The sequence below is a fragment of the Miniopterus natalensis genome, chromosome 1 (genome assembly GCF_054644295.1).
Source record: "Miniopterus natalensis isolate mMinNat1 chromosome 1, mMinNat1.hap1, whole genome shotgun sequence".
Lineage (NCBI taxonomy): Eukaryota > Metazoa > Chordata > Mammalia > Chiroptera > Miniopteridae > Miniopterus > Miniopterus natalensis.
The window spans coordinates 62931869-62946820 of record NC_142081.1 but is presented as its reverse complement, the minus strand read 5'-3'; the positions used below and the strand labels follow the sequence as shown (position 1 = coordinate 62946820).

General features: G+C 37.1%; 1 protein-coding gene across 1 annotated transcript in view; it reads left to right on the top strand.

Moving 5' to 3' along the window:
* The window catches only part of CDIN1 (CDAN1 interacting nuclease 1), a 203322-nt gene that overhangs the window by 44981 nt on the left and 143389 nt on the right, over positions 1 to 14952 (top strand). Inside the window, exons 2-5 of the mRNA XM_016220412.2 lie at positions 3549 to 3594; positions 4482 to 4546; positions 11146 to 11206; positions 14549 to 14621. Of these exons, the coding sequence (XP_016075898.1) occupies positions 3549 to 3594; positions 4482 to 4546; positions 11146 to 11206; positions 14549 to 14621 (245 nt within the window). The remainder of the gene's footprint in view (positions 1 to 3548; positions 3595 to 4481; positions 4547 to 11145; positions 11207 to 14548; positions 14622 to 14952) is intronic.

Genomic DNA, 14952 nt, shown 5'->3' with positions numbered 1-14952 from the left:
TTGTGCCTTATAACTGTGAGGTCTCCAAGCCCAATGCTTTGTAGGAGTATCCTGCCTTATCTCCCTTTAATTGCTGCTCCCGAGTCCCAGAAAGAATACTCATTGTGCTCAGATAATTTTGAGCCCACCAGAGCGTGGACATTTATGCTTCCTAGATTCTGTAGCAAAAGGAGCTTGAAAATTAAATCACGGTTTTACTTCTTTACAGTCCTTTTCAGAGGTTTGGTACTTGGGAAAAGGAAGGCCATAAAATGCGTGCTATCTTCTTCCTTAAGATTTTATGTTTTAAGTCTCCACCTGGGAGCATGAGGACTTGCCTTTCATATGAATGTTGCAACTGAGTGTATGCTGAGCTCTGCTCCTAGTCTGTGCTGCACCCACCCAACCCTGATTTTCTCTAATCTTCAGGTTACTGAGTGCCTTAGCTGGATGGGTTTGGGGACGCGTTGAGTTAAATATATAGGGAACTGTTTTTTTGCCTGTTTGACATACCTGAATGCAATATAAAATGAGGGTAAATAGTACCCCCTCAGTGTTTAAAATCTGTATGGGAAAATCATATGCACCAAATTTATGATCTCTAGGCACATCAACTTAGTGATGCAGTGACAGAGAGAGGAACAATTTTAAGGAAGCCTAGTAGCTGCCAGCTAAGAAGAGATTTTAGAAAGTGTAAAAACGGACAACCCTTTTCATGTGTTACATCTCAAACACATGCCATCTTGATGGAGCACCTCTTTACCAGGACACTTAGAAACCTGGGCAGTTTTATTCCTTTGTTTTTGAGGGTTTAAAAAAAAAGTGTTATTACTCAAAAGAAGTGTGGAGGCTGGTCAGTTCAATTTGTGGTCCCTTGAGCAGTTCAGTAGCGTCCTTCCTTAAGGACCTGGGCTCTTTCCATTTTCTGTCCCACTGCCCTCAGTGTGTAGGCTTTGACCTCATGCTTGTTTTCTCATTGCTGCAACATGGCTGCTGCTGCTCCGTGCAGCCATTTGCCACATGCCTCGGGCAAGGTTTTACATAGCTATTCTAGGGCTCCTCCCAGTTTCTCCTTTCTCAGACATGGGGTGAAATGTAATCTGGGAGGGTAGCATGGGAAAAAAAACATGAAACTGATTTTTGAAGAGGTTTTAATAATATATTGGGCGTTTGTGCAAATTAAGTGACTGTATTTTTTAATATGAAAATTTACATGCTAAGTGACAGATAGATGATCCAGAGCCAGTGCGGTCTTGAAATATGTGAGATTTCAGGGTATGATTTATTTCACCAGATCCCTAAAAAATATATGAATACATGACAGTGTTGTAATTTGGGGGCAGGGGACCGTTGTGCATGTATGTTGAAAGTTTCGTCTAAGTCAGTTCCTGTCCACCTCATTTAATTTTTTATTTTGACGTGACAGTTTTCCATACCCATGACCTTAGGACATTGTAGATACTTAGTGAACACTGCTGATTGATTGACTGTGGTATTCAAGGTTGACCTTCTCAGAATTAACACACTGGAAGAAAGAAGCAAATAATATGCACTGGAGTCAACATCTTAGTTGCACTATAACTGCTCTCCTGCTCTTTACGTGGGAGGCTTGTTCAGAACCCTCTTCTGTAAGCAGAGCACATACCGGATCAGGGGATAGGTGGACTGGCAGACTACCCTCAGGGGTCATTTAGTTCCCCGAAGCTTTGTCTAGTCGACCAAACCCAAAGCATTTGGGACCCAGGTGTGTCTTTCTGTTGTTACCGTGTGAAGCAACTCTTTTTCATTTTAGGTCTAGCCAGTTTGTACTCCCAGGGTAAGCTGGAACTTTCTCTCTAATCCTCTTGGCCACTGAGAGAATGGGTTGCTCCATAGTCTCTGTCCACAGTTTTAGCTGAATTCTAAGCAATTTAAAGACATTTCCTGGCTAATGACATTATCTCATCTAGCCTTACCATTCTGGGCACCAACAATTACTTTTTTTTAATTCACAGTTTAGTTTCCTCCTCTCTAGTCATTGGTCCCCGACTAGAGCATTACAAGCACATTTTTTCCCATCATATTTTTTGACACATTGAGACAGATATTTTATCTACTATAAATATTTATGTTAACATAAATATATTTTGCTTTACAATGAGGAGGGGCTCCACTTATTACACAAAAGTATCTAATGTATTGACTTATTCAGTGGCTTACAAAGATTTGAGCATAATTTTACCATTTTTTAAGATGGTTGTCTACGACCCTACCAGGTATGTGATTTGCACGTGAAGCTTAGGCAAGCCAGGCATAATATTAAGATTTGATATATAAAATTGGCTCTTTAAAGATGGTTTCCATTTTTAAAGGGAAATTGGAGAAATTGGACTGTAATGAATTTGTAATTGTTGTCACTAATTCCTCAGTCCTTTTCAGTTACTGAAACCATCCTTTAGTAATCATTGTTCTCTGCAGTAAACATTTATGTGTGTCTTTAACCTACTTTTTGTAATCTGATAAGAGTAGAAAGGGGTTAGAAGCCAAATATGATGGAATACAGAAAATGATAAAAAATGAGATAGTGAATAAAGAAATACACTGTCCTTGTTTTTATTTTGCACTCCCCAAGTTACTTGTGATGAGCTTAGGAGGTTCCATTCTTGAATAGAAAATTTTTTAAATTATTCACAGTGCTTCAGAGTACTATAACAGTCAAATTATGAACGCTCTAATTTGTTCAGATAGCATTTAGTAGGAAAATATATCAGTGATCATTGTCTTCAAGATATGATAAGGTAACTGTGTCTACAGAGGGGCATCAAAAAGAGAGTAACAATAGGACATTGATTGCTTTTTAGAGATGAAGATATTCTGTTCCATTTTTAAATGTTAACAATTGTGAGAGAAAAATCCCCACCTGGGATGAACGTTTTCCAGGTTGCCTCATTGGCAGGTGTTTGCCATGGCACAGAGTCCTAGATGAAAGTTTATGGCAGGCAGTCTCTGGGAATGACTCACGTCAAGGACCTCAGCTCCCTGCTGCGAGAGCTTCTATTTTCAAAGCACACAGTATCAGTGGGAATGTTCCCGTGGTCTCTGTGCTACTTCTAGGGAAGACCCAAGTTGTTCCCCCTGAATCTGAGACAGCTACAGAAGAGGATACCTGCCTGCCAACAAAATACACGTCAGAATGTTTCCAAGGAATGCACCATGCACCTCCTATTGTTTGTGGGGCTTAACTCTCTCATCTATGAATGGAAATAAGCCTTACCTGCGTTTGGTCCCTTTTAACATCACTGCATGCTACGGATTTGATTTACAATCATTGTCAAGTTTAAAAAAATACCTGCATCATATGATCCTTGGCCTTGCGACCATCCGCATTCCCCCCTTTCCCTTTCCCTCTCTCCTTGACCCAGCAGCGGGAGGCCTTTGTCTGAGGTGTTCATCTGGAACAACTTTTCCACACTCGTTTCCGTGTTCTGTTAGATTACAGGGCAGCAGGCCTACCTTTGAAGCTCCTTTCTCTTTTGTTTCTTTGCCGTGCACTCCAGTAATTAACTTTGTCCTTCTTTTATTTGTTCCAGTCAATCGCAGGCCACTCTGCTGAGCATCTTCTCCCAGGAGTACCAGGTTAGAAGTTTTCTCCTTTGTGAGGGCTGACAGGTGCCTAATTGAATGATGAATGTCCCTTTATTTCTTTGTAATTGAACTGCCAGCTCTCTGATTGGGCTGGAGGATGTTCTCCTTCCCACATCAAGCACCGCCTGCGTCTCAGTGGAGGCCTGCCAAGCCTACCCATCCATCTGTCTAATAACATCTAGCCTTTGCTTATTTGGTGGACCTGTAATAAATTATGCTAAACCATTATTATTCTGACAATAATAATTTCCCTGTGTTGCGTGGTTCCATGTGCTAAATGTTTGCTGACTTGCACTGTCAGTGCTGCTTTCCATTGCTGACAGAGATGATGATAAATGACCATTGCTGGAGTGGCAGAAGGCAAGAGAGGCAGAAAATGGAGTCATTTATCATGAGATGACAGGTGTCAGTCAAGTGGCAAGTCTCGATGGAATTACTTTTTGTAGTTTTCAAATAAGTTGTTTTTAAGCAATGTTCGTCCCGGTTAAAAATGGCAATTGGATTGTAAAACTCGAGTGCCGAGGACTTAGATGGAATTGAATTGAGGGAAAATTAATACAAAGGTTTTCAAGGGAACGAGTTTTTCTTTGCCCTCTGCAACCCTAAGCAAACTTATTTAGATTCAATTACTCTGACCCTGTTGGCTTTTACATACGTACTGTACCTTGTGGTGCACTCTGAAGACGTCCCAGCCAAGCAATGGAGATTAGAATGCGTAGGTTCATGGGGTAGAAGGAAAAAGACCTCCCACCACCACAGTCCCCAGACTGCTACTCAGGGTGCCCTCGGTGCTAGATGTTGGGATGAAGAAATACGTCATTTTTGTTCTTGAACCTCATCTGTGACACAACATAGAGATCTTTTCTGTTTTGTTTCAGAAACATATTAAGAGAACACATGCCAAACATCATACTTCAGAAGCGATTGAAAGTTACTACCAGAGGTATGACCCTCCTGCCCCACTAGAGGGTATCATAGTACCTATTAATTGTCATAATAATTATGAATAAATTAGATTACTAAATTAATTTTCTACGTAACATCCCAAAGCATTTTTTTTAAGTCTGTTATTTAAGACTTCAAATATATTTTCAAATGATTTCTCGAATGCTTTGTTTTGTAGATTTAAAGAATATGGTGAGATTGTCTCGATTAAGTGTGTGTATACATACTATGTAGGAAATCATTACAATATTATGAAATCTCAGTTGACTCCTGGAAACTTATTGTAAGTGCATGTCTTATATAGATCCATATGTTCATATATATATATGTATATATATCTACATGTATGTGTGAAAGTTCTCAAACCAATCTTAGTTTATTTCTTTAAATCTGCGAGTTGAAAAGTATATTAGAAAGTAAGATTGAATTTTGTTGCAATTATATTTTGCATCCTAGGTTTTGGGTTAGCAATTACGGGGGGGGGGAGACATATATCAAGTAGGAACATACAGAGATATATAACAATGTATAACTGTCACATTTTAAAAGGGGTTTTGTATTTTAAAAAGAAAATCTTGGGTATTAAGATCAACATCACAGTGTCCATGAAATATTTAATTTCAGCCTAACTTATTATAAATAGTTGTCACACTCTGTTCTAAAATGGGATATTTTAAATAGCTCTTTTGAAAAGATATTGGCTTTGTAATATGACTGAATAATTTATAATGGTAAATTGTAATGGTTTTCATTAGAAATTGTTGGTGTCTTAAATATTTTAGAGCATATTGGAAAGGAAAACTGTTTGAAATATGCTCTTAAATTATTGCACTTAAGATTGACATATCAACCTTTCTGAGGTGAGAGTGACACTACTAATTTTAGATGAATGATTTTTATGCATGAAAATTTTGTGAATGAAATTACTCTAGAGAGAAAATACTGGTGTCATGCTTTTGTAAGGTCATTTTTTAAAAATTTAGAAGTGTTTATTGGAAAGAAAAGTTATTGAAGTTAAAATTTTTAAAAACTGTACACTATGCTGTATATGATAAAAGATTCATTCAGTTTTCAGTAGTGTCAGTTAAAGAAAGATACGTAAGCGCGCGTTCACACACATACACACAAACAAGTTTTGTTTCTAGGAGAATTCCTCTCTCAACAAACCTTTGTAAAGTTTCAATTGATTTATTCAAAAGTCACAATCTCCCTAGTGAAAATAACGTTTAACGTCACAACCTAAATCATACACATAAAGTTAAGAAGGGCTCCTGAAGTGCTGTGAAGCCAACAACTGCTTTGGCATTCAGTCCCTCCAAAGAAAGACTGAAAAGTTATATGTCAAAAATACATCCTTGTTTGTAAAAACTGTAGTCTTAGGCCATCATTAGAAAGTATGGTTCTGTGTTCAGATTTTAAAGCCTTCTTAACTGAAGTGAAGGAAATGGAAGCATTTCCTAGGAATTTGGAGATCCGCTGTGAGGCCGTGGGCCTGCCCTCTGATAATCAGTTTTCTCTTTTTTTAAAGGCTGTGTCAATAGATGATTTCTAAGATCTCTAAGTGCTGCCTTTTAAAATCTTAATTAAATGTACTTCTTAATGGAACTATTAAAGTATGAACATACTTTATTGGATTATCTGTGTAGTTTAGGCCAGAAATAAAAATCTTTCCTTTTTGTATGGTTACTCAAAGAACAGTTGAGTGGCTAATAATGAGAACACAGAAATGTATTTGTATTTCTTACATTTATTGAAATGTGAGAGTCTCAGTTATTTTGAGGAGACACGAAATCTGAAACAAAAATGTGAAGTTAGGCTGTAGTGGGCAGACCAGTAGGAAAGCCGCCTGACTGGTTTCTCACTCTCCCGGGCTGCCCCCGGACTGTCTGCCCTGCGCCGTGCTTGGAGACAGGCCCTGTTGTTACCTCTCAGATGGATTGACCTCACAGGCCTCTGGTTCCAAACGTGCAGGTTGAATGTCCCTGTATTCTCTAAGGTAAACAAACTGGCCTTGAAAGATTTTTGTTTTCCAACTGATTAAAAGAAAGGCAAATTGTACTGCATCAAAACGTAGTTTAGCGTTTTGATGAAGTTAACAATTTCTTTAAAATTTTGCTTTTATAAAAGCAATACACACTTATTGTGAAAATTAAGCACATTTTTGATGATTTAAAAAAGGAATGAATAATAGCCCATAATTGTGGCACCCAGAGATAACCGCTGTGGTATTTTTATTTTAGTTTTTTGTCAATCCATTTTTACCCAGATGAGGTCATACTACATATGCAGTTGTGAATCCTGAATTTTATACTTGGGAAATGTATATGACATAATGTTATTTTGTAGAAAGCCTTTTGTAAACATTTTATTGATTGCATTACTTCATCATGTGAAAGTATCATAATTTACTAAATTATTCCTCTGTTGAACACACGTTTCCAATGCTCTGATATTATAAATAATATTATGATAAGCACTTTGATGCACAAGTCTTTGCATTTTGGATTAGTTTCTTAATATTTCTATATCTGTAATTACTGGTACAAACAATGAACACTTAAAGGTTTTATTATATGTTGCCAGTTTACTGTCTAGGAAGGTTACAGTGGTTTCCTAGTTGCAATTTTAGAGAATTCCTGAGTCTCTGCATTCTTGCTAGCATTGAGATGGTTTCAGTTCAGAATTCAAAGTCTGTGTTTAAAACCATGTAATCCACAAGCGATTCCATCCTGGTTAACTGAAACTTTATAGCATCTCAGTATCAGTAGGATATGTTTTCTCAAACTTTTGAATTATTGAAGAAATTTCTTCAGTTCTGTATGTTGTGTATGTATAGTCACAGCTCTAGTTTTGATTTTGAAAACAATTCTATTCTTTCCCACTGTACTAATGGCATTTTATTTCCAAGCGGGAAACATGCTTGATAAAATGTGTGCGTGCGCACAGACACACTCACAGATTGGTCAGATTTGCAAGTTCCTATCAAAAGTGAAGTTTAGAAATGTTGTCTCCCATTTCCTCCCTACTCCCCAACACACACTGCCTGTGGGCCAGCTTTATTAGCTTTATCTAGATCATTCAGTTGGTAGGTTTTCTAAGTTTTGCCATTATAGTTATGAAAATTTTAAAGACCAAATAACTGCCTTATATTTAAAATTTTACATAGTGTTTTAATCTTAGATGCTAATGTATCTTTTGCACTCAAAAAAACGTAAAATGGACCTTCTCTGAAGATCTTTTCAGGATGGTTTCACCCTCAAGACATATACTTGTTAGTCCTCCTGTGGCAAAGCTAGAGGGTGATGTATATCTTCTGTGCAAAGTAGTTTTTATTGGCAAATAGGCATTAGGAAGATAGCCCAGGTCACCTGAATGTACTGTTCAGGATCACATCCTTTACATCAAAATTGTAATTCAGATCTTTGCTAAGGATCTGTTGCATGGAGTTTCAACATGTGTTTGTGTAGCCCTACCCCGAGGAGCTCCCAGTCTAGCTGGAGAAAGAAACCGTGTGAAAAGCCTGCACTGTAAATTTATGTAGTATGCTTTGAGGATGAAGAGAAGGTGGTGTTTAGGAATATCTGATTATGTCTTTACTGAATATTTTCTCTAATTAGCATGCTTCTTTGATTGCATATCTAAACATATGCATAAACCTGATCTGTCACTTTATGTGGGGGACAATTAAAGTTCTCAGAAAGGACAAATACAACTTCAAATTAATTTTAACTTCTTTTCCCTAGCACTTCCTGAAGTGTTATAGGATATAGTTGGGAAATAGATGAATAAATACATTCAGAAGCAGTTCTACCCTTTTCAACATATGAAGGCACCTCAGTAGACCTTGGTTGATCTGGATTCCGTTTCAGAACTTTACTGCTTGCCAGCCAAGAGAGCCCAGATGGGTTTCATCAGTACCCAGGGGTTTGGTTTCTCTACATGACCAACTGGGAAGCTTTTTAAAGCTTGCAATTAGGAATTTCCGCTGTATTAAGTATGAACATACTTCAAATATTATATAAACTGTATAGATAGAGATATTATTATTGTTTGACCATCTTGTGTTACTTTAAACTTAATAGAAGTGTTCCATTGGTCATGACCAGGATAACAATTGATGCCATGTTTACATGAAACCATGTAATTTGGACTCAAAACAGCAATTCTCTAGTAGAAGCAGTGGTCTGGAGTCCAGCTACTCTCTTGTTATTTCCAGTCAACTCTAACAAACTTTGCTGTGGTCACGCTAGAGCCTTCCCTGGTCCCCGGACGCCCCAGCACTTTCCGATCTTCACGCATCCTGTTATCTTGCCGGGCACGCCCTTCCTCCCATGGCTCGCCACTTTCCTTCTTGCAGGTCTCTCTACTCAGTGTCACTTCCTTAGAGATGAACTTCCTAACCAACCCATCTAAGCTTACATTTTATTGCAGCATATATCATTATACTATGTATTTATTTCTCTGTCTTTTCATTGTCTCTCTCCACTGTAATGTAATCTCTGTGATGGCAGGAACCATGGAAGTTTTGTGCTCTGCTGTTGCTTCAGAACCTGGAATAGGCCCAACACACACATAGTCAGCTCTCAGTATTTGTGGGATAAATGAATGTTGAGTAGAAAGTTGTAAAAATATCCTAGTATCAGTATGGGCTTAATGACTCTGAGCCAGAATCTGTCCTTAATGAACGTGCACTTTTGGTGGTTACAGGCACACGAGTGAGCTAGTCTTGAATGAACTGATTGGCCATTTCTGGAGCAGGACTGCCAGTGCAGTGGGAATGTCGATGGGAGGTTCCGAGCTGACCTATTTCCCAGAGACCATTCTCTAAACCACACTTGCTTCCCCCGCCCTTGCTTCTGGAAGTGCTTATTTCCCAGTGACACTCCGAAATAGTTTATTCAAGAAAGGCTCCAATATATAGAAAATTGACTTGTTAGAATTACTTTGAAGTTGTAAAGATCCTGACACTCTCCCCAGCTTGAATAATATGCTTTTTTTCACTTGCTTTATAGGAAAATCATACATCTTTATAAGCATATTTGTGAAATAATATATGTTAATACCTGCTTCTAGCATTTTATTGTAAAACCTCGTCTGTTGACTTTGATTTTTACTATCGAACAAATATTGTTAACTTATTCCCTCAAACGATATACTATAGAGCAAATGTCCATAGTTACTTGTATTTTATTGCCCAATAGGCTTTAAAAATTATTTAATTTATAAAAGAAAGTATATATGTATAATATAATCATTTATTAAAGAAAAAATATATAATATAATCACCTATTATGAGCCAAGAACTGTTTTAGGCTTAATAAATTGAATAAAATACAATTTCTCTACTCTCATGGGGCTTTCAGCCTTACAGTGGGGGATGGGTTTGAGGTAGACAAGTAACCAGGCAGATACAGTATGTGTGTTAAATGATGGAAAGGTGTACAAGGTGCTCCTGGATTGTGCATAGGGGACACTTAACTTACTTCTGGTTTGTGGTGGATTGAAGTGGGTGACATATAAGAAGAATCATGAGTTCTCCAGGTGAAGGTTGGAGCGGGGAACAGTGACTAGAAATGAGGCTCACCAAATAGAGTAGGGAGGAACCAGACTTTGAAGAGCCTTACAAGAGCTTGTTAAGTGGTTATAATTTAATTTTGATATTTAATGTGGGGCCTTTGAAGTGCTTTAAGGAGGAGAATGGTACATTCAAATTTTTGTTTAAAAAAATCACTTTGGCTTTCATGTATGGGATAGATTTGGGAAATTTTTGGTTTTTTACTGGGGTTAGGGGGTGAGGCTGGAGGTTGTGACAGAAATGCAGGGCAGATAAGATGATGGCTTATGTTGCCTATTAAATAAGTACTGACCCACTGATGACAAGTGTGTTCCATTTTTTTCTTTTTTTCTAATCCTCACTGGAGGATATTTTTTCCATTGCTTTTCAGAGAGTGTGGAAGGGAGAGAGAGAGAGAAAGAGAAACATTGATGTGAGAGAGACACGTTGATTGGTTGCCTCCTGCACGCTCCCTGACCAGGGCCAGGGATCGAGCCTGCAACTGAGGTACGTGCCCTTGGCGGGAATCGAACTCGGTACCCCTCAGTCCCCGGGCCAATGCCCTAACCACTGAGCAAAACTGGCTAGGGCCCATTTTTTTCTAAATAAGGTATCACCCAGTCCTATGAAACAGAAGTAAATGAAAAAGCAATACGGGTTCATGGATGCTTTTTTCAAATCATACGTGAACTTCTTTCTTTCCATGAGGTGGTTGTAGTATGGAGAAAGGAAGGATGGTAGGGATAGGGGTAGTTTTTCCCAGATCACCTCTGTGTTCACTTTGCATGTTGGGAAGTGAAAACGGGGGAGGCCAATATGCTCATTCACATCTCCTGCCTCCAGCTTCCATTAGGTGCCGGTGGCCTGGAGGTAAGTTGTTTTCTTACTCTTTTCCCTTCAGTGCCTTCCTGTGACAGTAGCAGGCTTTAACTAGAGTTGAGTGTGGCATTTGCCCAGGAGAAACGTGTACACACGGGGGATGCTGACAAGTCTATGCTGGCCTTTTCTTGTCACACGTTACCATTTGGCTCTGTCCTGTCTAGGTACCTGGATGGAGTAAGGGAAAATGGAGCTGCCCCAGTGCTCCTGGAGCTGGCCAATGAGGTAATGTTATTGTTATTATTTTATTTAAACCTGCATAAAACCTAAGGGGCCTATCTGGAGCAGCCTTGCTTAGAATTATAATTAACCTTTGGGAAAAAAAAAAGATTTTGAGTGCATTAGACATTTAAATTGCTCCCTAGTCTGTTTGTACTTTTAATAATTGGACAAAGAACTTCATATATTAATAAATCAGTTAACCTAATTAGTCTGCTTCTCTTGAGGCAAATGTGTAAACAACTTCTTGGTTTCTTATTTTGTGGGAAGTTTCAACCAAACAGCTCAGGACATGCTCTTCTTTGGATGCGTTGTCTTAATTTAGTGTGAGAAATACCTGTGTCAAGTAAAGAGATGTATGCCAAGAAAATCTATGTTAACTATTATAAAAATGAAGAAACTGTATACTTAAAGATGTAACATTTACTCGATTCATTTTTTTTGTTAGCAAACTTTTATTATGATAAAATATGCATGCCTTATAGAAAAGTCTCTTTTTATGAAGAAACATACTGTTCTTATTAACACCAAGTATAAAATGATTTGTTCAACTTTATTTGTTCACTCTGATCTGCTTCTGTTTGGGAAATCCAATAATAGTCTTACATTTGAAAAAGGAAACCCTAAAGATTTCCCATGAATGAAGAAACTGTAAGAAGTTCATAATAGTTGCAGGGAGCATACTGAAAAAAATAAAATAAAATATTTAATTCGCAAACTTTAAAATATTTATCCACTATAATAAGAGCAATACAACATTTAGCCTGACTTGGAACTGCTTATGCAAACCTCATAGGGATGGAATGAAATGTATACTGTTTTCTGTTGCATTATAATGGAAAACATAGAAGCAAGGCAGAAAATGTGTGTTTGCATTAAAGATGACTCGGTACTGTGAGCATTAAGTGCTGCAATAGCAGCAAGTTCTACATGTTACATTAGCAAGGAAGGATGGCTTCTCTCACCGCTCCTGTCTGCTGTACAGCACTACAGTCAGCAAATGAGCAATTACCTATCAGTTACTAGAAGGTTTTAATAGTCTAGGCAATGTCTACACCATCTGATAGGATACTTAACATATAGAATGCATTTCTCTTCTCCTCCTAGCAAAACATGTATTTTATTCTTTTTTTTTTTTTTTTTTTGCTATTTCTAGAGCAAGGTGGTTTTTAAATGTCTCCAGACTTGTTTGTTGTGCATCAGTTCTATTACCAATGGGAGGTATTTTACTACTAGGCTTTAGTGATTGTGCTTTATGAAAACAAGAATGAGCCAACAGCATTCTAGTTACGGCATCTAGAAAGAATGTGATGTGGTGCTCATTTTTATAGATGATATTGACGGCGTAAATTTTATATAGTAGCAGTCTGTATTCATTTGAATTTTTAATGGATATTTCTGATGAGCTTAGCTTATTTAGCTGACCTCGACTTCCATCTTCTAGAAGAGTGGAAAATTTTAACCCGCTAACACATATTTTCTATGTCAACAAACCTGTTATTTACTGTGAACATGTAACAATTTTTAACCAAAGACAAGAAATAGTTACTTAAAGATTTTTCTTCTTTTTTTGGCTTCAGATTAGTACAGAGATCATTGTAGTCTGAGAGACTGCTAATGCATTAGGGAAATTTGGGAATGACTGGTACCAGATTATGGCTTCTATACAACCAAGCTGCCATTTTTATATGATAGTTAATACTTAAATGACATATGCTTGCATCTGGTGACAACTGATGTGATGGTAATGCTTTATGAGTCAATATATATTTAATCAGTGGGAACTGTAAAAACTGATGAGAAATATATAACATTGGTACATTACAGTGCACAGCGGCTCTCTTAAACAGGAACACTGCATTATTGTTGATTTGGGGGTAGGGACTATATGTGGCCGTCATTGATTTTATAAATGTCTTGATACTAATTTTCCTATATCAAGGCTAAAAATGAACATTTTAGGAAATCTTACTTTGTTGGTAATAATAAGATCCGTCATTCTGTTCTCTCCTCACAAATATTTTCAATTGAGATTTGAAGCACTATGAATTTTACTTACATGCTAAATTCTGACATGAAGCATGATGGCCCTATTTCAGAGAAAGATGGACACATGATTAATATGAAAATTAGGGAGATGCAAGTACCTGAACTAATAAGGTAGTCCTTATTCAGGCTGGACTACCTTCAGTAATTTCACCATTTTTCATGTGTCAGCTCTGATGTGGGTTACTAGGAATAAGCAGCTTCGTGGAAAGCATTTCTTTCTACTTGGGGAATTTAAGGGCATCCAAGTACATACATATTTGAAAAAACTGTTCATACAAATGAAGCCAGCCTTTTTGTCTAGTTACTAAATCAAGAAAAAATTTTGGTATGGATACGGATCTTGAAAACCTGTCAAGAAAAATTCATGGTGATAATATTTGAAGAACATTTGCTATCTTACACCTAAGATAAAAAGACTTGTTTTAGGGGAGGATTATTACTCTTGAAAAACACACACCAATTTTCTAGTGAAATTAAATCAATGGTTAATAAAAGATCGGAGAACCAAAAAGAAGAAAATGCATTTCCAAAAGAATAGATGCATTTTTAGTTAATTAAAATGACTTGGATTGTGTGTTCCCTGTTTTCTGTTTGACCCTTTATTTAAAAAAAGTTACCTCTCTGGGTTCTGTATTAACTAAATTGATTAAGTAACATTTCTGAGAAGCCTAAGGACAGTGATCTTATAGTGCAGGTACTGTTACCGTTCTTTTTATTATTAATATTTTCTGTAGTATGGATATTTTTCTTCCATTAAATAAGATGTTTTATACATAAAGAGCTTATACCAAAATTTCAGTTAAGTCTTTAAAGATTAAAAAAAAAATCAGTAAAATCCATATTTTTAATGGGTAGGACATTAATTCAGTTTCTGAAAACAGTCAATAACAAAGGGGACTTTTGTTTGAAACTGCATTCAAAACAATGTAAATATAGATAATTGGAAAGGAAGAATGGTTAGAATAAAAAATAATACTGGCCAACCAGTGTATAAAATGGAGGAGAGGTGAGAGAAGCCCATTTCATTGTTTTAGATGAATGCTATTTCCAAGTCCTTCCATCCTTTTTGCCACAATGTTACATTTAATAAATTTGACCCATTTATTCTTTTCAACAGCACAGATCATACTTGTTATAACTTTATTATGATGGAAGCCACCAGGAGTGGGGAAGATTTTAATGAATGGTGCTTGCTGTGGTTGATTAAAATTGACTTAATCTTCAGTGTTGACAAAATATTAGAATAGCAACTGCTTGCAGACCTTGACAGTTTTAATTTTCTATTTCTGTTTTGTAAAGGTGGACTACGCACCCTCATTAATGGCCCGGATTATACTGGAGAGGTTTCTACAGGAACACGAGGAAACTCCACGTGAGTTACCTTTTTTCTTTTTTCTACTGGTACTCTTTTACTCCCTTCCCCCAATTTAAAAATAATTTACACAGCATTTCAAGTCACTTAATGAGAGCCAGATTTCAAAACAGCTATCATGAACAGTTAATGACAATTAAATGCAATGTAAAGGACCACCCATACCCACAACTTAAATACTCTTCGGAATAATGCTTTATTCTTTGTCTAAATTCTACATTCGCCTCGCCATTCAGCAAAATAGACAATGTGTATCAAACTCAAAAATTGATTCATCTTTCACTATAGAACAAGATACATCATTTAAAAAAAACCACTGTCAGGAACTGAC